The sequence below is a fragment of the Silurus aristotelis genome (genome assembly GCF_946808225.1).
Source record: "Silurus aristotelis genome assembly, chromosome: 1".
NCBI lineage: Eukaryota > Metazoa > Chordata > Actinopteri > Siluriformes > Siluridae > Silurus > Silurus aristotelis.
In genome coordinates, this window is record NC_139574.1 from 22,786,302 (window position 1) to 22,809,362 (window position 23,061).

General features: G+C 37.6%; 2 protein-coding genes across 4 annotated transcripts; one reads left to right on the forward strand and one right to left on the reverse strand.

The window, feature by feature from the left end:
• Positions 1-2: 2 nt before the first annotated feature.
• On the reverse strand, positions 3-18,382 carry arhgef5 (Rho guanine nucleotide exchange factor (GEF) 5). 2 transcript variants are annotated; one of them, XM_083550719.1, is made up of 15 exons: positions 16,782-18,382; positions 12,755-13,776; positions 9,816-9,864; positions 9,596-9,648; positions 8,155-8,534; positions 7,905-8,065; positions 7,001-7,153; positions 6,154-6,283; positions 5,380-5,454; positions 5,157-5,246; positions 4,749-4,891; positions 3,154-3,297; positions 2,566-2,636; positions 2,372-2,473; positions 3-831 (listed from the first exon to the last, which is right to left on the reverse strand). In XM_083550719.1, the coding sequence occupies exons 2-15, from the start codon at positions 13,740-13,742 to the stop codon at positions 689-691; spliced, it is 2,682 nt and encodes an 893-aa protein (XP_083406845.1). In that variant the 5' UTR covers positions 13,743-13,776; positions 16,782-18,382; the 3' UTR covers positions 3-688. The 2 variants fall into 2 exon arrangements, with proteins under 2 accessions (XP_083406845.1, XP_083406844.1); XM_083550718.1 differs by having other exon boundaries at positions 12,755-16,108.
• Positions 18,383-18,536: 154 nt separating this feature from the next.
• On the forward strand, positions 18,537-22,856 carry m6pr (mannose-6-phosphate receptor (cation dependent)). Of its 2 annotated transcripts, none has more exons than XM_083552280.1 (7): positions 18,537-18,650; positions 19,243-19,406; positions 19,507-19,667; positions 19,952-20,061; positions 20,352-20,482; positions 20,609-20,735; positions 21,411-22,856. In XM_083552280.1, exons 1-7 carry the CDS (start codon positions 18,648-18,650, stop codon positions 21,531-21,533), a joined length of 819 nt encoding a protein of 272 aa, XP_083408406.1. In that variant the 5' UTR covers positions 18,537-18,647; the 3' UTR covers positions 21,534-22,856. The 2 variants fall into 2 exon arrangements, with proteins under 2 accessions (XP_083408406.1, XP_083408407.1); XM_083552281.1 differs by lacking the exon at positions 18,537-18,650 and adding an exon at positions 18,774-18,910.
• Positions 22,857-23,061: the final 205 nt, after the last annotated feature.

Sequence of the window (23,061 nt, forward strand, 5' to 3'; positions counted from 1 at the left end):
TGTTTATCTACCTTTTTCTTTTATTACAATTTCATTTTTAAGTATAATACCAAATTACAGCCTCGACTTTGGCACACTGTGATAAGGTGCAAACTAAATTCACATATAGTTACTGGCTATTTATAATATTTGCCACATCCAATGTAATACAGTTCATTTTAATGACCTTAAAAAAATAAAAAAAAAGGATCTTCCCAATGATGTACTTACATATTATGTAACATTGCAGAATTATGTTACAGAAAATGTTACATCTATCTGAAATGCAGCAGGAAAGATTTTTATGGCATGCTAATGTGTGCTGGTCAGTGTAAAGGGGATGTTGACATATTTGTTCCTCAAGAATGTGCATTGGTCTAAATACAACACTGGTTTATAAACATATTCCATTTTCTGTACAAGCAAAACATGTACACTGTGTACCATGATGTCCATGGACATATTTAATCCTTAGTGCTTATGCACCAGGAGTATAGAACTATTGTATATAAAAATCTATATATCTAATGAGTAATAGTTCACATTCAAGGTTTCAGTAATACCTTAATGTAATAAAAATCTAAGAACAGGTTTAAGATCCCCAATCTTCAGTGTTCACGGCTCTTGAAGCTCCATCACTCCTTATAGTTTTTTGACTGCTTCAGATTTTTGAGATACAGCGGGTCCAAATGAGATGCTTACAAATGCTTCACACTGTGGCTGTTGCAGTTGTAATCTTCAGCGTGTCTATCAGGTTACGCTCACGAGCCTTTGCACTGACTATTGTTTCCAGGTGAGACTCAGGAACCCAACCACGTAGTCTGTCTGACAGACGTGTTCCCTCCAACCAGCCTTCAGGGTGAAAAAAAATGCTTTCATTAGTAAATTTAATGCTCGAATTGGGTGGGGGGGGTGGCTCATAAGGCATTAGGGACCCCCCCATGACAAGTAAAAGATAGACAAGATTATTTTAGTAAAAAAATATCTGAATTACACAACAACTGGGGACCCCCCATAAGACTTGACTCAGTTTAAGTACTGAGTAAATTTATTCGTTCATTCATCTTTAGCAAAACTTTAACCCAACCAAAATCATTATGGATCCAGAACCTATCCTGGGAACACTAAGCAGGGGTAATATGGGTTGCCTGGACATCGTGGGGCATTTATGCACATTTTCACATCAAAAAGCAATTTAGCATAGTCGATAAACCCAATAGCCTGTTTTTTGAATGTTGGGGAAAAACTGGCATGGTGAGAAAAGCCAAACTACATAAAAAGACACCACCATTGTATACATAAGTTGTTCGCATTTTCATATATGAAAAAGCTGGGGGGGGGGGGGGGGGTAATCTGACCATCACATCACATTTGCTGTTGATCTCATTTCAGCTTTAAGCTCCCTTTATAGTTAGACTAAAACCCACTCTTTCAGAGAGAATATCTGATATCTGATTTTGGAGCATGGCGGTGTGGGGATTTTTTGTGCTCCCTCAGCTACAAGTTCAATAGTGAGGTTATGTACTCATGTTGGGTGAAGAAGCCTGGTGTTCAGTTCATCCCAAAGGAGTTAAGAGAGGTAGAGGTCAGGGCTCTGTGCTGGTCATATTGATTTTTTCCTATCTAACCTTAGTAAAACCATGTATTGATGGACACCATATTTTTTTTTGTTTACAGGGCCTTTGTAACTTCTGTGACTAGAACAAGGTTGGATTTGTTAGTTCCAGTGAAGAAAAATCTTAATGCTACAGCACATAAAAAATGTGTATGTCCAACTTTATAGCAGCAGTTTGGGCAAAAAGCAAACACATTTGGGTGTGATGGTCAGGTGTCTTCATACTTTCAGCCCATCATATCTAGATAAACATCTTTTTTAAAAGTGTATCAAGGTATTCATGATCTGCTAAGACATAAGCTGCATGCTTTATGCAGCATTTGAATATAAACTTGATCAAAAGTAAGAATGTAAACTTATAACCTTTTGAAACACGAATAATGTATGTGTGGAAATAAATCCAGTGAAACCTTATTAGTGATTGCTTCAAAATCAACACCAGGTCTATTTTCTAATCAGTAATCAATCAGCCTCCTCAAATACATCACTTAATATTATCGTGTAGTTAATATATTATGGATACATTGTGATATAAACATATAAAATGAGAAGATATAGAACTGTGATAGTCAGTGCAAAAGCCAGCAATTATTTGTTTTAGATGACTGATCACGATTAATCTTCCATAAAATGTTTGGGGACAAGAACAGGCAATATCATTATTGATTTTTAACTTTGATTTTGTGCAATTTAGTTGGTGTTTATACTTTACATGGCAGCACTAAACAGTCACAGCTGTATATGTCAGTACACAAAAACACACACAGAAATTCTTACCATCAGTGCTCTGTTGAACCAGCAGGACATCAGCTTTCTCCAGGCTGAGTTCATCAGGTTGCTGCGCAATGAAGGCTTTAATACACTGCATCTGTGGAATGTCTGTGTACGAGGAAAGACAAGATATTACAACAGATCAGCCTTGCTTGTTTGTAATGACACCACTTCCTCCCTGGATAGAAATTGACACACACCCTTTGCGGCTGTTAAGTCGATTTCAGGATGAGGTTGAGAGAGTGCTGAGATCCAGCGCAGTTTATCTGCCCTGCAGAATTAAGGAGGTGGTTAGTAGGTATTGCAAATTGTTGCTGGAATATTATTAAATGTCTGGCATCTTTAACCTCGGCAGGCACTTGCTATACAGCAGTATGCAATAATCACATTATTGAATATACCCGATTTTAGGCACAATCGTCTGAAAATAAACCAGTCTCCCATTGTCTTATGCAGTACTTCCTGAGCTTTCATACTAATACCGGTGTTAGCCATTGTTCTCATGATCTCACACATAGCTAACTAGCCACTCAGTCCTAACACAAATGCACATTCTGGACTGGAACTTTAAATCCAGTGTTTTCTTGACTCCATGACATCTGCACTGGATTTGTCATTTTATATGACATTAAAATGTTGCAGGGGAAATGGTTAAACCTAATCCTGTCTGTTATCTTTTACATTTGAGATGAAGATTGAGACTCGGGCCCACTTATGGTCTCCACAGACTACTGCTCACTTCTCAGGATATAAACAAAAATACAACATATAGAATTTGTTTTACTCACTGTGTTTCTGCTCGTAATAATAGCGCTTTTTGTCCCATGTGCAGACGAAAGATGTTCTTCTGAAGGGAATGTAGCTTGATTCTGCAGTTCTCGGCTTTCAGTTCTGATACAGGAGCGTGATCAATCACTGTAAACCGACCACCTCTACAAAAACAGTTATATTACTAGTTAACGAGTGTGTGTCAATTCGGCAATGTGTTATGCCATGTGTATAAGCTAAAGTGTTTGATTTACACCGGTCAGGCATAACATTATGATCACCTGCCTAATATTGTGTTGGTCTTCTTTTGCTGTCAAAACAATTCTGACCCCTTCAAGCATAAACAGCATGAACTTCTTCAGCAATTTTGAGCTACAGGAGCTCATATCAGCCTTCGCTCCCCACATGCATCACATGCATCATGAGTCTCGGCTGCACATGACTATTTGCTGCCTAATATATTCCACCCACTAACAGGTGCCATGATGAAGAGATAATCAGTGTTATTCACTCACCAGTCATAATGTTATGCCTGGTCGGTGTATGTGATACAGTGCATCCGGAAAGTATTCACAGTGGTTCACTTTTTAGTTGTTTTTTGTTATGTTAGAGCCTTATTCCGAAATGGATTAAATTAATTATTTATATTACTTAAAATTTGACAAACAATACCCCATAATGACAATGTTTCTTGAACATACAAAAAAAATTTAACAAAAATCACATAAAGGTATTCCTGTGGGGTACTGGAGACCTCCGAGACAGGATTGTGTCGAGGTACAGATCTGGGGTAAATTTCATTTCAGGTACAGATCTGGGGCAGCATTGAAAGTCCCAATGAGCACAGTGGCCTCCATCATTCATAAATGAAATCAGTTTGGAACCACTAGGACTCTTCCTAGAGCGGAGCCGCCTGGGCAAACTGGGCGATCGCTCATCATCTGGACAATCATCTGTCCAATCCTGTTTTTCGCAGGAACTGGGAGATTAATCAGGATCAAGGGAAAGATGAATGCAACAATGTTCACAGACATCCTTAATGAAAACCTGCTCCAGAGCGTTCTGGTCCTAAGTCTGGTCCTAAGTTTATCTTACAACAGGACAACGATCCTAAGCACACAGCTAAAATAACAAAGGAGTGGCCCAGCCAGAACCCAGACTTAAACCCGAACATCTCTGGAGGGATCTGAAAATGGCTGTGCACAGATGCTCCCCATCCAACCTGATGTAGTTTGAGAGGTCCTGCAAAGAAGAATAAGAGAAACTGCCCAAAAAAAGGTGTCCCAAGCTTGTAGCATCAAACTCAAAACGACTTGAGGTTGTAAGTTGCTTTAACAAAGTATTGAGCGAAAGCTGTGAATACTTATTTACATGATTTTTTTCGTTTTTAATTTATAATTAATTTGCAAAGATTTCAAACACACATTCACGTTGTCATTATTGGTTACTGTTTGTAGAATTTTGAGGAAATTGTTAAAATTAATCCATTTTGGAATAAGGATTAACATGTAACATAACAAAATGTGGAAAAAAGTGAAGCTCTGTAAGACTTTTCCGGATGCACTCTATCTCAAAAACAGTCCATTTTAAAGTCAAGACAATTTAAAAAACATACTCTTTGGGTAATGAGAGAAGCAAGTAGTCATTGAAGAGATGTATGTAGGCAGTTCTTTCTTTCTCCTTTAACATTAAGTCCCTCAGCTCTGTCAGTTGACCCTCTTTCACCAACCTTCGTGACTGACTGATCAGTGGTAAAGTCTAAAACACACATGCACACATACATTTGACAAACAATGGATTATTTAGGGCATGCAGTGGAATTGATATACTTATAATTTACTTAGTTTATTGCTCAGGGTACCACTTTTTCTGCAAGGAAATAAAAAAATATATAAATGTTTTGTAGATTATGTGCACACAGTGCAGTTTTTAAAAATCTTTTGCCAGCTAATTTTCTCTACTGTCAGGTCACAGTATAAACTTGCCGTTATATATAAATGCAACACGAGAGGCTCACACTCACCCTGCATTCAAAGTCCACCTTTGCATTGAGAGACACCAGTGATTCAATGTTGTTCATCTGAGATATACTGTCATTACTGTCTTGGATCATCTGTAAGGGAGTTTAAGAATAACTGATTAACCCCACCAATTTTGTGTGTGTGTGTGTGTGTGTGTGTGTGTGTGTGTGTGTGTGTGTGTGTGTGTGTGTGTGTGTGTGTGTGTGTGTGTGTGTGTGTTTTTACCTTCTCCAGTAGTTTCATGGCTTTAATTGCTTGTGCCTCATCTGGTGTCTTTGGATCTGTTCTCTTTACAATATTCTACAGGACATCAAGATGTAGGAAATAAAGTGGAATAAAATGTTACTGAAAAGGTAAAATAATGTCACTTCAAAAGTAGACTTTGGATAGAGGGTTAAACAATTACATCTGGCAGAATTTGTTACCTTCAAATCTGACACCTAACACAAAGTAAGAAATTAACCCAAAGTCTTAAAAGAAACTTAAGGTCTAGTCCTAGAATGCATACATTTTTATTTTTGGTTCTGTGCATTTAACAAATTAAATTATCAGTCAACTCCAAAAAAAAGATAATAATTTTTATAGAACAACAGTAAAATTGTTAGGATGTCTGTGGTATTGATGCAAGTGTGACAGGCACTTTACTTAAATCTTTCCAATGCAAAATCTAAACAGCCCATATATATTTCTTCATGATTTACAGACAGCATTGTAATATTTCATGACAAGGTTTAAATATCTTGGAAATGGTGGTGGTATAAAAGGAAGACGTTTAACTTATTTCTATTGATCCAATTATTTATCCTGACATAGGTTTCATTCATCCCCACATAGGTTTATACAGCTCATTTCTAATCTCAGTTTAGTTGTCCTCTGTAGGAATAGTTTTATTATGTCAAGCAATTGCAGTGAGCCATGTCTTAGAAAACCAAGATGAGACAGGTGATAACATGGAAAAATCACACTTGGAATGTTAGACTTAGAGAGATTAAAGAGTACCTGTACTAGCAGTTTAAGCCGAGTTATTCTCTGGAAGGGGAGGATGAGAAAGGAGCGAAAAGGAAGTCTCTGGCACTTTGGGCTTTGCTCCAACTTTTCTACTATGTGGCGAAATCCAGCATTCTCATTCCTGTAAAAGAAACCATGGGGTAATAAAGAATGGGGGATTTAGAATTTGAGATTTTAAAAACACACAACAGTGTTACATTTGTTATTTGTGTGGTAGCTGGGGAAAATCCTTTGAGTCAACCACAGTAAACAATAAAAAAATATAAATATAAAAAATAATAAAAAATAAATTAGATAAATAAAAAAAAGTATAAACTATAGAAAATATATGTATATACATGAATCTAGACAGGCATGGATGCATATGGCAAATTTTTACAGTACAAATTAAAGTGATTAAGTGTGATTGTGCTTAGTGTCCATGTACAGTATGGTGTGGCTTCTGATCTGATGTGGTATTTGCAAAAATCTATAAAGAAAATATTGAAGAAAAAAAAAATGGAGCACTTCCATTTTATTTTGTAGACATATCATTTCTTATAGTTGAGGCGTCATAGTATATTATAGGCTGTAAATAATGATTTGGGGGGTTTTTTGGCTGTTATCCAGAATTCAGACACACCAATATCTAACAGGTTTTCCCAGATATCGAAACAATCTCCCAGTTTGTCACACACATTTAGGATACAAAAACACTGATTTGCAGGTTTTTTTGGCTGTTTGCCAAAATTCAGACACACCAATATCAAACAGGTTTCCTCTGAACATCTGAACAGTCTCCCAGACTGCCACACCCATATAGGTATTTATCAAAAATATGTACATAAATCAAGCTCACATTAATCTTTGATACGTCTTGTCTTGGTATGACTGGTTGGTGAGGTAGGGTACATAGACTGCTCGGAATTGTGCACAGTGTTTGATGATGATGTCACACACGGTAAAGTGCATTATGTCACTCTCTACTCTTTCCTCCAGCTGGGAGAAGAAGCTGCATAATACAATAAATGTACAGATTAGAACAGAGAATAGATTAATACAAAACAAAGAGCAAAATTTTGTAGAGAACAAATGTGTTTACTTTTGAGGATGTCAGTGTTACAGTACATCAGTACTCTAAATTCTGAAGTCCTAATGCTACTCTCTCATAGGTGGGAGGCTCCCACCTAACTCCCACTTAAAAAAAGGAAAACGTATTCCCTATTTGAGTTTCACGGAGGGGTGATAGTAGGCAGATCCTTTTTTCTATTATCATTTCTTAAATGATAAAGGGTTGGATAAAACTACACAAGAACAGTTTTTCAGGGTCTTCTTTATCCCCCCTAAGACATTGTTAGAGTGTGATAGCTGTAGGTTTTAATTAAAGTTCTTAGATGTCCTTGTTTTAAAGCTTTCCATTTTGTGACTAATTGAGAATAATTATATAATTATTATTTATCTGTTTGTTTGTCTGATTGTTTATTGCAAAAATAAGTTACAAATTAATTTCTACATGACATTAAATATTTTTTAAACCAGTATTTTACATCATAGTATAAATGTAAAATATATATAGTTAAACAGTTGAAAATAATTGTATATGCTTTAAGCTAGTATTTCAATTTTATTTTGAAATTGTATAAAATTCTACATATGCTTTCAAAGACAGATTTAATAACATATTTGCTTACAAAAAAACAATGTTTAACTAGTAGTGCATGCTGAACCTTGAGCAACTCTGCCATAGTAATGCTTATTCTTACCTATGACTGATGGTTCTGACATCACTGAGCTTGGAAAAAAGCCAGTTTTTGTCTTGTGAGGTCAAGAGGATGTTGAGCTGTTTGCACTTAACAAAATGCTCTACTACAATTTCCAGACTGCTACAATACGATGACTCAGATGTCACCACTTCAAATCTGACCTACAACAGACAGTGGATAAAATGGGTGCTTTATAAACCTGGAAAAATCTCCAATTCAGCTTTGCATTTGGACTGAAGCAGCACGGTACCTCCTGTAGGCGTCTCTCATCCTTGCTAAGATTTTTGAGCTCAGGGTTATTTCTTACTCCGGGCAGGTCTTGCCACAGCATGGGCGAGGTGGTGAGGGACCTAGACAGCCGAGGTGATGGGGGCCTCTGATTAGTGTCATGAGGTATGGCCAATGACACACTCCCACTGGAGACAGAGTTGGTGTGGGATACAGAATAAGGGTGAGGCACGGGCGGAAGAGGTGGGAGGGGCCGGCGAGCAAAAGTAGGAGAATGCGACGGAGATGAAGATCCTGAGAAAGCCTGAGCATCCCCAAAAACAGAGCTAGCATCAGAATGAGACTGATGAATGAGTTCCCTGTTCTGGACCACCTCGCTGTACTGCTGATACAACTGGGAATCTGAGAGAGACACAAAGACGTAAAACCTTGTTTCAGTATACAAATAAAACAACCAAGAACCTCATTAAAGGCTCTTCGGTTATTGGACTTTTTATAACAAAATGACTGAGTACTGATAGAAAACACACTCAATGATGCAACATGTTCAGGCAACACTACTGCCTACAAATAATGAGTTCTACACAGACCAGTTAAAATTCAAATGCAACTCAACAGCTGTCATGCAGGTTTACATGCACAAACCTGCCCATAAGGAGGGAAGAGAAACAAGTACTAGTATGCAACTCAAATACTTCTTTTCAATAAATAAATATAAAATAATAATTTAATTTTGTTGTAAAAGCTTCTTTTTTAAAAAAAATATATATATATTCATTCTTTTCTTTGGTTATGGAAACAGGTACAGATTGCCAGGGCCTTGAGGAGTATGTACATATCTGGCAAATTAGTCAGAGTTTACCTCAGGTTATCTGCACAGAAGAATGCAGTCATAAAAAATGTGTTGTGTTTAATATGCATGTTAAAACATAATGCACTTTAAAACATCTTTGCTTAGCTGATAATGCCACTCTGCAATTAGATTAACAGGAATCGCTTATAATAGAATGTAAAATTAACATTTAACCTTCTATACTCCTTTACATTTCCATGTAAAACAGCGTAAATCTATTGCACAATAATAATATAATAGGAAGTGGAAGTCTGCAACTATCCACAGTTCAGTGGAATTTAGAAAGATAACCTATCCTAGCTCTGATGAAAAGTGACAGATTAGTTCTTAAAGGTTCAGAAGGTCGGGAGACACATAAAAAAATACAGAAGATACGACTTGACGTAGCCAAAATATGGGACACACCTACCAAATGTACGTCATGCAAGTCTGTTCACTTTTTCCGATTGAATTGCATCAGAAAGCACTTCGTATTACTTCACACCATCTTGCTCTGGCTTACTACTTTTTCTAAAAACCCTCTCTCAAATTAGGACTCAAAGCTGTGTGCATGTGATATACATTGATTAAGCAAAAACTGTTTACTATAGGCAAAAGTAGACAAACTTACTGTAATATTTTGACTTCCTCATTTTTGACCTGCTAAGTGTTTCTTTAATACTCCTGCAAGAAAGAAAAAAAGTGTGCATTATAAAATAAGAGCTAGGCCTATGTACAAATGTAAAATAAATTAAAAAAAAAACCAAATCTCTTATTATTACTAAGATTAACTAATGATTTCACATCCAATTTTATTTAGTACACTTATGTACTGCAGAAGGTTTACTTGCCTCAGATCTAATTCACTCCATGTGCTACTCAGATCGTCATATTCATCCTCTGCACAAAAAAAATAAAATATGGCACAATTTAGCACAAGACATTCTACAGTATTATCAGAGTCAATAAAGGGACTACTATCAATTGTATTCAAAAAAAACACTTCAACATGGGTTCAGTAAATATGGCTTCAAATGAGATGATTTGTCCAAGACTACCATATTAAAACAAGGCAGCAAACTGACATATGTGTCACACCTAAACTGTCTTAGAGCTCTCAGATCTCAATGCAATGCACTTGCATTGTCTTCAGGTTTAGACTATCTACACTGTGAGTCAACTTGAAGACAGTGTCAACAAACAAAACTATACATTCCTGAGACTCAGTATTAAAAGTCCAATTCCACAGAAGGAGAGTACCTGCAATGTCCCTGAAATGTGGTGCTCAAAGGTATATGAATAACTCACATCAAAAGCGACGTGTTAAACATTTTTCTTTGTGAAATCTATTATGATGATCCTAAAATTATCATGGGAGCCTATTGGTAATGCATGTTTTTATGTATCCTAAACATAAAATTCCTCTTTTACAAAATAGGACTCTCAGATAAGTTTAGTGACTTCTACCGGTGTCTGCAAAAAGTTTTAGTTGGGGCAAAGTATCAGATGCTGAAAATGGTGTTATTTAAATTTTAAGAGCATATTATTTGTTGGTGTTCTGTGCTTTATTCTATTGTTTTCCTATACATGCTTGATCTGATATAAATATAAAAGCTAGCAAAAAATGTGTGTATATATATATATATATATATATATATATATATATATATATATATATATATATATATATATATATATATATATATATATACATATACACATTTTTTGCTAGCTTTTATATTTATATCAGATCAAACATGTATAGGAAATAAAGGGCAATGTATAGGAAATAAAAGCTAGCAAAAAATGTGTGTGTGTGTATATATATATATATATATATATATATATATATATATATATATATATATATATATATATATATATATATATATATATATATACATATACACATTTTTTGCTAGCTTTTATATTTATATCAGATATATCAGATGTATATATATATATATATATATATATATATATATATATATATATATATATATATATATATATATATATATATATATACAGTGAGGAAAATAAGTATTTGAACACCCTGCTATTTTGCAAGTTCTCCCACTTAGAAATCAGGAAGGGGTCTGAAATTGTCATCGTAGGTGCATGTCAACTGTGAGAGACATAATCTAAAAAAAAAAAAATCCAGAAATCACAATATATGATTTTTAAACTATTTATTTGTATGATACAGTATTTGAACACCTGTCTATCAGCTAGAATTTTGACCCTTAAAGACCTGTTAGTCTGCCTTTAAAATGTCCACCTGCACTACATTTATTATCCTAAATTAGATGCACCTGTTTGAGGTCGTTAGCTGCATAAAGACACCTGTCCACCCCATACAATCAGTAAGAATCCAACTACTAACATGGCCAAGACCAAAGAGCTGTCCAAAGACACTAGAGACAAAATTGTACACCTCCACAAGGCTGGAAAGGGCTACGGGAAAATTGCCAAGCAGCTTGGTGAAAAAAGGTCCACTGTTGGAGCAATCATTCGAAAATGGAAGAAGCTAAACATGACTGTCAATCTCCCTCGACTGGGGCTCCATGCAAGATCTCACCTCGTGGGGTCTCAGTGATCCTAAGGAAGGTGAGAAATCAGCCCAGAACTACACGGGAGGAGCTGTTCAATGACCTGAAAAGAGCTGGGACCACCGTTTCCAAGGTTACTGTTGGTAATACACTAAGACGTCATGGTTTGAAATCATGCATGGCACGGAAGGTTCCCCTGCTTAAACCAGCACATGTCCAGGCACGTCTTAAGTTTGCCAATGACCATTTGGATGATCCAGAGGAGTCATGGGAGAACGTCATGTGGTCAGATGAGACCAAAATAGAACTTTTGGGTCATAATTCCACTAAACGTGTTTGGAGGAAGAAGAATGATGAGTACCATCCCAAGAACACCATCCCTGCTGTGAAGCATGGGGGTGGTAGCATCATGCTTTGGGGGTGTTTTTCTGCACATGGGACAGGGCGACTGTACTGTATTAAGGAGAGGATGACCGGGGCCATGTATTGCGAGATTTTGGGGAACAACCTCCTTCCCTCAGTTAGAGCATTGAAGATGGGTCGAGGCTGGGTCTTCCAACATGACAATGACCCGAAGCACACAGCCAGGATAACCAAGGAGGGGCCCTGTAAGAAGCATATCAAGGTTCTGGCGTAGCCTAGCCAGTCTCCAGACCTAAACCCAATAGAGAATCTTTCGAGGGAGCTTGAACTCCGTGTTTCTCAGCGACAGGCCAGAAACCTGACTGATCTAGAGAAGATCTGTGTAGAGGAGTGGGCCAAAATCCCTCCTGCAGTGTGTGCAAACCTGGTGAAAAACTACAGGAAACGTTTGACCTCTGTAATTGAAAACAAAGGCTACTGTACCAAATATTAACATTGACTTTCTCAGGTGTTCAAATACTTATTTGCAGCTGTATCATACAAATAAATAGTCAAAAAAATCATATATTGTGATTTCTGGATTTTATTTTTTTAGATTACGTCTCTCACAGTGACAATTTCTCTACGATGACAATTTCAGACCCCTCCATGATTTCTAAGTGGGAGAACTTGCAAAATAGCAGGGTGTTCAAATACTTATTTTCCTCACTGTATATATATATTTCTTTACAAGAGAATTTTGCCTTAAACAAAATGTGTCACAGTGTAATAAACATGTTTAAAAGTGTCCATATTGTTTTTAACCATGTTAGAATCTTTGCTGCACACTTGTAAAACTTATTCAAAAGACCATTGTACATTCAGCCTTGTCTCACCTGTTGTGAAGATTCTGGTTCTGCGGTCCCTTCCAACTCCTTCTCCCTCCTCCTCCTCTTGATTCGTTTTCTGCACTGTCCTTCGAATCCCAGGCCTCCTTCCCCATACTTCGTGCCCCAAGTCTCTGAAGCTGCTAGAGCCTAGAATTTTCCACCTTGGTTTTTTCTTTTGTTTCTTCTCCTTCTTACTGTTTCCCTCCTTATCTGTCTCATTATCAGAGGAGAGACTATGTTGGTCCGGACTGACGGACAGTTGATCCAATTCTTCTTCACCTTCTGACTGTGCCGCTACCTGTAAAAGAACATTTTCTACCACTATGTCTATCTTCATGTCCTCTTGTGTGAAATGCAGTAACTCATGGTCGATGTGTTTTCTCTCATGGCTGTGTCTGCGAGGTTTCTGGACGATGCCATAGAGAGGTGATTCTTCTTGACTTTCCATCTCAGCTGGAGTTCCTTCACCTACCTGCTCATAAGGTGTGCTTGGCTGAGATACAATATTGGTCCCGTCTTCAGTAGAACCCAAGATCTCGCTGAGCACATTCTTAGCCCATTTGACATGTGGAGCAGCAGAGAAGCGCTTACTGTTCTCTGTATTCTCTGTCACCTCTAAATGGCAACTACTTTCCATTTCATTTTGTCCTTCCACTTGGTTTTCTCCATCTGTCATTTTCACCTGAGTATTCCAATGATCCTCTATTTTGGTTAATGTCTCAATAGATTCTGCTGGGTATGGTTCAGTGTCTTTTTCTGCAATTACATCCCCAGAAATTACTAAGTCCTCTGATGGGATACCTTCCTTGGCCATTTGATCAGATTCTGCATTATCGGATTTAGTCTCATAGCTGATAGACATGTCCTCCTCGGGCAAACCGAGGTCTGCGCTCGTGCCTTTGGCCTCTGTGTCTCTGCTTGGTGCTTCATCCTGATCACCAGCAATACCACCCATTTCCAAAGATGAGTTCTGACTCGTCTCCTCCTGCTCCATGTGATCCAAGAGTGGGTTTTGGATGGATCCTGACCTAGGAAGAGTTCGACCAACCACACAAAAGACAGTGACTGTGTGGTCACTTCTCTCTTTGGTCATTTTGGCTTCAATCTCTTGCTCCCTTAAATGGGGGCGTCTGGGTAATTGCCTGGCTAGACCTTCTCTATCCGAATCATCCCAGAATTCTGTGCAATCCTCATAACTCTCATCCTCCTCTTCAGCACCACTGGAAACTGTCACAAAACCATCATCTCCTGACGTCACTTTGTCCCTCAAATCTTCCCAAACTCCCTCATTTTCTTCTTTACCCTCAGAATTAACATATCTATCACTCCCTTGTTCTTCCTCTCTGTCACTCTCCTCCAGGATTTCATCCATATTTTCTGCCTCTGTTTGCAAGATATCTATGCATGGTTCATTATCAAACACCGTCTCATTACTTACTATCCTTTCATCCAAATTCTCATTATCCACATCCTTATTATCCAACAATATTTTTTCTCCTCCATTTTTACTTTCAGTGGATATTTCTTCCTCACCTCTTGAAGTTTTGTGCTCTTTGTATCGCTGTGCATATCTCTCCCTGGCTTGCTCTCTTTCTTTGAATTCATCTTCCTTCTTCTGCCGAGGCTCAAGCCACATTTTCCTGTGCTGTCTCTTTTTGCCCTCCAATATTTCTTGTTCTTTTTCTCTATCCATCTCTGTTTCCTCTTTTTCAGTGCCTTCTCTTACCTCTTCTTTCCTTAGACCCCATGCCGCATCATTTCCTTCCTCGCTTCTTTTTTTCTCCCTGTCACCCGCAGAAGCATGCTTTCTCTCTTTCTCTTCAAAGTAATCTATTTTTTTTCTCCTCCAGTGGTCTGCCTCTACATCACTTCCTGGTATCCGCTCTCTTATGCTTGGGGCTTCCTTTCTGTCTGTCTCCCTCTGTGTTTGCCTAATTCTTCCTGTCACTTCTTCCTCATTATAGTTTTGTCGCTGCCTGTCTGCCCTTTCCACATACACGTCCTTCTCTCTCTCTGCAGGAGGTATGCGTGTTCTTTCTCTGCCATGCTCTCTCCACATTCTTTCATTTAATTCTTTCTCTCTTCTTCTGTCTTCATTGCCCTTTAATCGATCTCTTTGTGCATCAGGTCTTCTATCATCTGTGCCCGAACCCCTCTCTCTTATCTCTCTCTCTCTGTACCTTTTCATCACAGATTCTTCATTCAGCTCTCCCCTGTTAGATCGGAGAACTGTTTCTTTCTCCTTTCTTCTGTCTCTTTCCCTCTGCTTCTCCACCTCTCTACGCCGTTCTCTTTCTCTCAGTTTGTCCCTGGTTCTGTCTTTTTCCTTATCTACCTCACTTCTAGCATCTAGTCTAACAGCCACAACATCCTCTTGCTTTGGTACCTCCCTGTTTTTTTCAGCATTCATCTCTCCATCACTTTTTGTGTATCTATGTCTCTCTTTCTGCACTGCCTTCCTCCTTTCATCTCTCTCATCTCTGTCTGAAAAGTTCTCTCTCTCTCCCACTTTAATTCTCCTTGTTTGTGGAGAATAATACCGGTCTTCTCTGTCTCTGGGTCTGTTTCGATCTTGGTCTTTTTCTCGCCTTCTTAAGACCTGCTGGTCAATTTCACTGACATCTCTGTATCTCTCTTCTCTTCTCCCCCTTTTACTGGGGTCCCATCGTAGTCTGTCAAAATCCTCCTTCTCTAATTGTCTTTCTGCATTTCTTTTCATCTCTTCTCTTAAAATTCTTCGCTCATTCTTTCTCTGCCTTTCCATTTCTCTGTATCGCTGGGTATCTTTATCTTTTTTCTTAGCTCGTTCTCTTTCTCTCTCTCTTTCAATTTCAATCATGTCTATTTCCCTCGAACTTCCAATTTTGCCTCTCTCTATCAGTTCATAACTCTGATCAAGAGAATGTCTCGTTCTTCCTTCTCTTTCATTACTTGGTCTCATTGTCCTGGGAAAAGTGTCTCCTTTCTCTCTTTCTCTGTCCTCTTCATGATGTTCAATAAAGGTGGTTCTTCCATTTGTGTATCTGCCTTTCTCTCTCCTTCTATCCTTTACTCTCAAGTCTATCTCCTCTAGTCTACCTTTCAATTGAGCAAATCTTTCCCTTTCTCTTTGGTCTTGCTCCAAATCCCTCCTTCCCTCTCTTGCTCTGTCCCATCCGTCCATCTCTCTAGCTCTCCGTTCTGCCCTTGCTCTCTCTTCAACTTGAATTTTTGGACCAGCTTGTTGTCTGGCCTCGCAACTTATCCACTCATTAGATTGATTGTCCCTGTCAGGAGTAGCTGGGCTGTGTGGCAGTTGTAAAGACTCCTCGATGGTCCGATTTGTGCGTTTGGTTCCCATGGCAACATAATTTAGACAACCTGTCAGGGATAATTATATTACTGACATTCACCGTTTATTTATCGTTGTATGTTGATTTGTCTGCTATGCAAGTTTTTTAGAAAAGGAGGTACCAGACGCCAAATAACAAAACAGGCACATGAACATGATATTGTTTTATGATTAATGTTTTCTAGGCTAATATACAAGAGCAGAATTGTTGTAAATATATTGGTGTATAATTCTGAAACTGAACTATATCAGAATGTCTACATTGCATAACAAGCTTTAGAATTCTTTGGATAATTATGCAGTCATGAAAACATCAGTACAACATCCGAAAGAAATCGGCATTATAACATATTTTTTACTTTTAGCACAATTGTAAGTACTTTGTAATCACTTTGTAAGGACTGCAATTAATTTTTTTTCTTTTTTTATAAAAATGTATACATTCTATTTTAAATCAATATAAACAACTAATGATTTTACTTTCATTAACCTAACAAAAGCAAAGCCAATGAAAACAGTCTACAACCATGAGAATTTTAACATGGCTGACAACATTACGAATAAATCATAGCTCATATACCAAAAGCACTGCTAACTTCAGTCAAACTGAGTCATTTACTGAATTCTTAAGGAAATCACAGCATTGTCAATTTTAGAACACAAGAAAGGGAGAATGTTAAAGACTTTTCACATAAATCTCACCTGAGCAGTGTCCCTGGAGAAGACAGCGTTCTTCTCTCACTCTCACTGTAGAACTAAAAGGAATTGCGCAACACACAAAAGTTCCACATACTTGCGCCTGCTCACTGAGTGGATCAGTGTGGAGAGTGAGATAAATGTTTTACTGATACTCTTGATTGACCTACGTCTTTTTAAATCATTCTGTTCTTCTAAAACATAAGCTCCAAATGTTTACAGGACTAACTCTCCGCGTTCCACTCTCTCAGGGTTCCTTCCCCTCCTCCCTCCTCAAATTCCCAAACAAGCCTGAACAGAGAGACATGGATCCTCCCTCATTTTCCTTCTCACTTTCTCTGTCACTTGGACATAAGGAATACAGGAACACACGTCTCTGTTCAGGGTAAGGTGTTCCGGAACTCCTTCAAACTGTCTAGCAATCCAGTGTAACTAAAACAGCTGCCCAACTATAGTCCAAGACATATCACCTTTCCTCCCACATCTCGATAAGACTCTTTTCTTACACAGAAACCGGAAGTGGACCTTTTAAGTGTGTCTCGGCTGCACTGTGATTGGTAAGATGAGAGGTGTTGGGTGTGTCTCCATGCTGAGGCAGGTATAAACAGGTAAAAGGTGAGGGGGAAGGGAGAAAGGAGAAACTGGAAACATTGAAAGTGTGTAAGAGATAACTTGGAAAAATTCAATATTAAAAGTTACTGCCAACACTAAAGGCAGATAAACAGGGACAAGTTTTTCATAAAGCAATTACATTTCACACTACAAAACCAGAAAGGGGAAAAAGACTATAGTGAATGATGCAATTTTATGATTGCATTCATTATGATGATTTTGAAAATACACTCATTCTTTTCACTTGAAATCCAGATCAATCATGTATCCAGCTCAAAGGTCCGAAGCTGATAAGTGAATCTGTCAACTGATGACATGCACCTTTGGATCCCTGAACGAAGTCAAACAAGGCCAAAGTAATCTGGTAAACCTACTGTTCCCATTGTATTCGTAAACTGTAAGGACAGATCACAGATGGCAGCCAGGTCAAAGAAATGGGTGTGACTGATGTGCATTTAAATTTCTACAATGGGTGTTGATAGGACATTAATCTTAATGTTGCTGAGATTAAGATTGTAACACTGCACTGTATTTATGGTGGAAACAGAAACTAGACCTGGTACAGCATAAAAATGAATGCTAAATAAGTATTACAAAAGATCACGATGCACGTCAGAACGAATCATTTTTGACAAAATGGAGATCCCTGTGCTGAAATTCAGCAGTGTATTTGTGTATTTGAGTAATCTAAAAAAAAAAAAGTAAAAGTAAATTTGCTAATCTTGTGTGATAACTCATTAGTCAAACCCCCATATTTTTTAGGGCATAAAACAGGCAATTAATAAGCAAAGCTGTATACAAAAATGAGCCTTCCAGAAGTTTATAATCTACTATAATATTCATACAGTATCTACTCATGATGAAACAAAACATGAGTGAAAGGGTGTTTTTTTTTTTTTTTTTTTTTTATGGTATGGAAATGGTATTAAATATTAGGTTTTCTACCACGTGTATAACCCGCATGTGTAAAACTGGTTTTAAATGACATGCTCCTTGTGTTTATTTCCCATTACAGATGAGCAAATTAGAAAACTAACAGTTCACATCTACTGAATCAGCCATAGCAGGTTTAGTTGAGCAAGTTCAAAGTTCATCTTTCACAAAGTGCGCAGCAACCACCAACATCCAAACACTTCCAATACATGCGAGGTGAATTCAGTGAAACTCAACCTCCCATGGACAACGCCAGGTTCCGCGTCTTGTGCAGTCACGTGGGCCAGTGGTCCAGTTTCACTTCCGCGTTCAGGGGCGATAAACGGAATGGTGAGACTTTTCGTTAGCTACCAAGTGGAAACCGATGTGTAACAGTGACCATAATTTATATCCGTGATCTGTTGCTTTAACGCTTGCTCGTGGACGTGTGCACCTGTTTTATTGCTGTAAAATCTACTTGTTTTGGAACAAGCTTGTTAATCCGGGTAGCAGGAACTTGCTAGCTACCCCAAGTCACCTGACCAGCTTTGGCTAGTTTACTTTCATATTGCTCCATCGTGTCTCATACAACAGCTTGGATAACTGTCAAGGTATGTTCTTCCTCCTGATGGTTATCTGCTTTTGTTTTAGCTTTTTTTTAGTAATGAGATTTTTCATGAACATTTATTATGATTTCTTGTCTACCTCATTTTGTCCTTTTGACAATAGATGTAAACAATGATGGACTGATCCCTTCTCTGTCCTCCATGTGCTCCAGCCCAATACTTAAATGCATGTCTGATCCATAATGTAGACTTTTGTTTGCTTGATACTTTTACTCCATGTAAAGTTTCTTTATCTTAGATGGTCAAATCTCGTGACTGGCTTTGTCTTTAGAAAGCCACACTGTGTTATAATAACTATATAATGCACCTCTGTGCAGGTTCCAGGTATGGCCCAGCCTCTGTATTTGAGATTGCTGGCTTTTCTTGTACTAATGGCCACTGAAGCACTAACAAGTGACAACACACAGAAGTGCAAGTTAGCCCATGAGAACCAATCTGAGAGAGATGTGCTCAAAGTCCTGGAGCCACTTACCAATCAGAAGTAAGCAGATGTTTGCTGCCACGCTTGCTTCACACAAATGTATCCTTATCCAGGAGATCTGCAACAAAAGTGCAACGCTTTTCTACTTCTTTTCTGATAGTTTTTCTGTTGAAACCGAAGTGGGAAAGGATAAGTACACGTACGTGTTCCAGGTGTGTGGGGATGCTGATGGGGTGAAAGGTGCAGGAGTGGTGCAGAAGAGCTCGGACGACAAGAAAGTGTTCATCGGGAGGTACAATTCAACACAGGCTGTTAAAGGAAGTACGTAAAAAAATGTGTTCAACACATGCACGCAAAAACACGACAAATGCGGGTTTAGTGCTGTTTAATTTTTTAATATACTGCAATAATTGATCAAATATGAAAGCTCAATTAGATGCACACCTTATTAATATCCAAAATTCATACTTTTGGAAATACCAATGCCAACAAAGAAACATTTCCTTGTCTACATGATTAGATCAGTGAATATGTATGTAGCTGCCTAAAGTAATTATATATATTTTATTCATTTATTTGTTTGTTTGTTTGTCTTTTCTTCACAGGTGACTGGATAATGCTGATCTACCTGGGTGGAGATCGTTATCATGAGCATTGCACACAGGAGTCAAGGAAAGCCATGATCATGATTTCCTGTGACAGATCTAAGGCTGCAGTGAGCTCACCGTTTGACTTTACTACTTCTTTATCATTAGTTACATCCTTATTTAAAAAAAAATCCTGCCTGTTCTGAAAATTTGAAGAAGAAATGTCCAACCACATTAAAATATGCTAAGTCCCACTCACCCATGATAAAGTGCGAGGGCTTACATTTTAAAACCACATCCACCTACAGCAGGACACAAAATCTAGCTGTAAACTTTTTTTTTTATAATTGGCCCTGTAACTGATTAATTATTCAGTTTCAACCCCTACTGTGCACATGCCTTTTTTCCACTTCTTTAGGGACAGCTGTCAGTGATTCTGGAGGACAGAGAGCGGGACACTGACTGCTTTTACTTGTTCGAGATGGACTCCAGCGCTGTGTGTCCTAAGATTGAATCCAAACTCAGCACTGGATCCATACTTCTCATGGTGTGAGTATAGCAATCATTATCAAACCAGCTGCAGCATAGATTTAGACTGGAATTGCACAAAACACTAGTATAGAATCATACTTGAAAACAATGTTTTTTTTTTTTATTATTATTATTATTATTTAGATGCATCTCCTCCTTGGCTGTCTACCTCATCAGTGGATTTCTCTACCAACGATTGGTTGTTGGAGCAAAAGGAGTTGAACAATTTCCAAACACCGGCTTTTGGTCAGAAATAGGCAATTTATCAGCCGTAAGTCCCTCCTTCTCACTCCTTTTATTTGTTTTGTTAATGAATTCATGAATATGGAATTATTTTAAAACCGCCAACTATTTACATCACAGCTATACACAGAATGTTCTTTTTTTTTTTCTCATTTATTGATTCCAGAATGTCATTTACAGTGTCTTCTATAAGTACAGCTACTGATTATCTCAAAATATAAACAAAAATAGCTTAAAATTAAAAATCGCTCCACACCGAGGCAGACATCTGTAGTGCAATCTTGGAGATCAATCAAATCAAATCAAAGGTTTAGAGGAGAACAGTACTAAAGTAACTCAGAGTATTGTTAGGGTTGGGGTGAATGCAGCCAAACCAGAATAGCTACAGAGCCTAAAGAGATAATAACAATATGCACTATAATACGCATGCACTATAATATTTTGCTCAAGTACTAGTAGTACTATTTGCTAGACAGTAAAAGTAGAGCTCTTCTTGTGCACAGTTTTTAGCCAGTGATGCTATAGAGACTAGCTGGGTAAATAAAGCCCTTTTTTCATCAAATGAATGAAATGTTGAGTAATTACAAAAAGTTACCATATTTGAGGTGTTGGGTGTGTTTTTTTTATTTTTTATTGTTTTTTATACCTCTTTGTATTTATTTCTAATAATTTTACTTCTAAATGAATTTCTGTATTTTTACAGGACGGATGTGACTTTGTGTGCCGCTCCCGTGGCAGCAGAGAGGAACCACCCACTTATAGGGGCGTGGTTACTGAGCCGTTAGAAGAGCCAGAGGAAAGGGACGACCATTTGCTTCCAATGTGATCATGGCATGTGACTGAGTGTGCTGAGCATTGGCTTAGCGAGGCATAGGCCAGGAAGGCTTCTCCATATTTGAGTTATTCAAATAAAGCACTTCCCACATTATGTATTTCCTGTACTGCTCTTAGGCAATTAATACTGTGCTTCAACACAATCTTATCTTTCTCCTTGTAAAATGTGCAGCAGAACGGTTGACACTTTTGACTCGTTTGAGACATACTTTAGCATTCAAATCCAGTTTATTCCCAAAGAAGCCTACAAATTGAATTGAATATTAATTTGCTTAGTGGTTCAATGTTATTAGTTATTACTTCCAGTTGATATTATTGAACTGTCTGGTTTTTTTTTTGCTACTGCTCTACAAGTCTTTTTTGAATGCCTCAATTCTGCTGATGTAAATATAGATTCTATTGATTTACCTGTTACTTCTGCATTGAAAACACTGGAAAACACACCACAGTGCTGAAGTGACATACTCAGTGACTGATTTCAAAATGTTACAGCGTTTTATAATATTACTGTTTATGTATTATTAAAGTTTTTGTCAGAGCGGTTGGTGAGCCAATGGAGAGTTAAAAATCGTCCAATACTGTATGCAATGTGCATTCTAAAGATAATTGTCATTAAGTGACAAGGCTTAATTTTGGAATAATTTGAAGACGTGAAAGACTGACTGAAATTGAAAGAATGTTTGCGATGGAATATTAAAAGTGTTTCCAGAAATCAAGCCTATATGCTTATTGCAAATATGTGCAGCATTATTAATTCTGTTGTATTTTCTTTTCCTTTTATTGAGCTTTATAGATATCTAAATAAGATGGGGGGGTTTTCCTCTGTGGAGTAAGATTTCACTTTAAATGTTTGCACAAAGAAATAGAACGAGATATAAAACTGATCTGACCTTTAAAAAAGCACTTCCAAAGTTGTATAATAAGGAATTTATTTGCACTTCATTTTTAGTTTGAAAGTTATTTTAAGGAAGATTTAACCACTTATGTACTCATACTGAAGTTTAAGTAGTAATTTCCAGGATATTGACTTGTTAATTGCTTCCAATTTAAAACTTTGGCTCTGTCTGTGTGTAGGAATCTGGAAACTAGGTGTCTAGGACTCTGGCTAAGACTGTAGGTGTGTTTCACAATAGGATACAAACTCCTAAGGATTGTTGTGGTCAAAATCACAAGGTACGACTCAACAACAATTTTTGTAACTGTTAGCACGTCTGAATGTTCATCTAAACAGAATGTTAAATACTGAGCTTTCTATGGTGTGGGATAAATTAGTTTTGCTGGCAGTGGGAGAAAATTAATAAAGCTTTGATGATCAGCCTGCTCAGCCTTTTTTTTTTTACAATAAGCTGAACACTGATATTCTGATGAATTACTAAAAGATTTGCTTTACAAATTGCATTCTCCTAAATCATAACAGCTTATTCTCTCCCTCTCTTTCTCTCTCTCTCTCTTTCTCTCTCTCTCTATCTCTCTCTTACGCATGTGCTTAGTGATTGCACTTTAATACTACACTTGTACAC

Coding starts and splice junctions, on each gene's coding strand:
- arhgef5 (XM_083550718.1), bottom strand. CDS start 16,088: ATGGGAACCAAACGCACAAATCGGACCATCGAGGAGTCTTTACAACTG. Junction 9,865..12,754: donor AACCAGAATCTTCACAACAG/GTGAGACAAGGC, acceptor TTTTTTGTGCAG/AGGATGAATATGACGATCTG. Junction 7,154..7,904: donor GTCAGAACCATCAGTCATAG/GTAAGAATAAGC, acceptor TGTATTATGCAG/CTTCTTCTCCCAGCTGGAGG.
- m6pr (XM_083552280.1), top strand. Junction 19,407..19,506: donor GAGCCACTTACCAATCAGAA/GTAAGCAGATGT, acceptor CTTTTCTGATAG/TTTTTCTGTTGAAACCGAAG. Junction 20,483..20,608: donor GGATCCATACTTCTCATGGT/GTGAGTATAGCA, acceptor ATTATTATTTAG/ATGCATCTCCTCCTTGGCTG.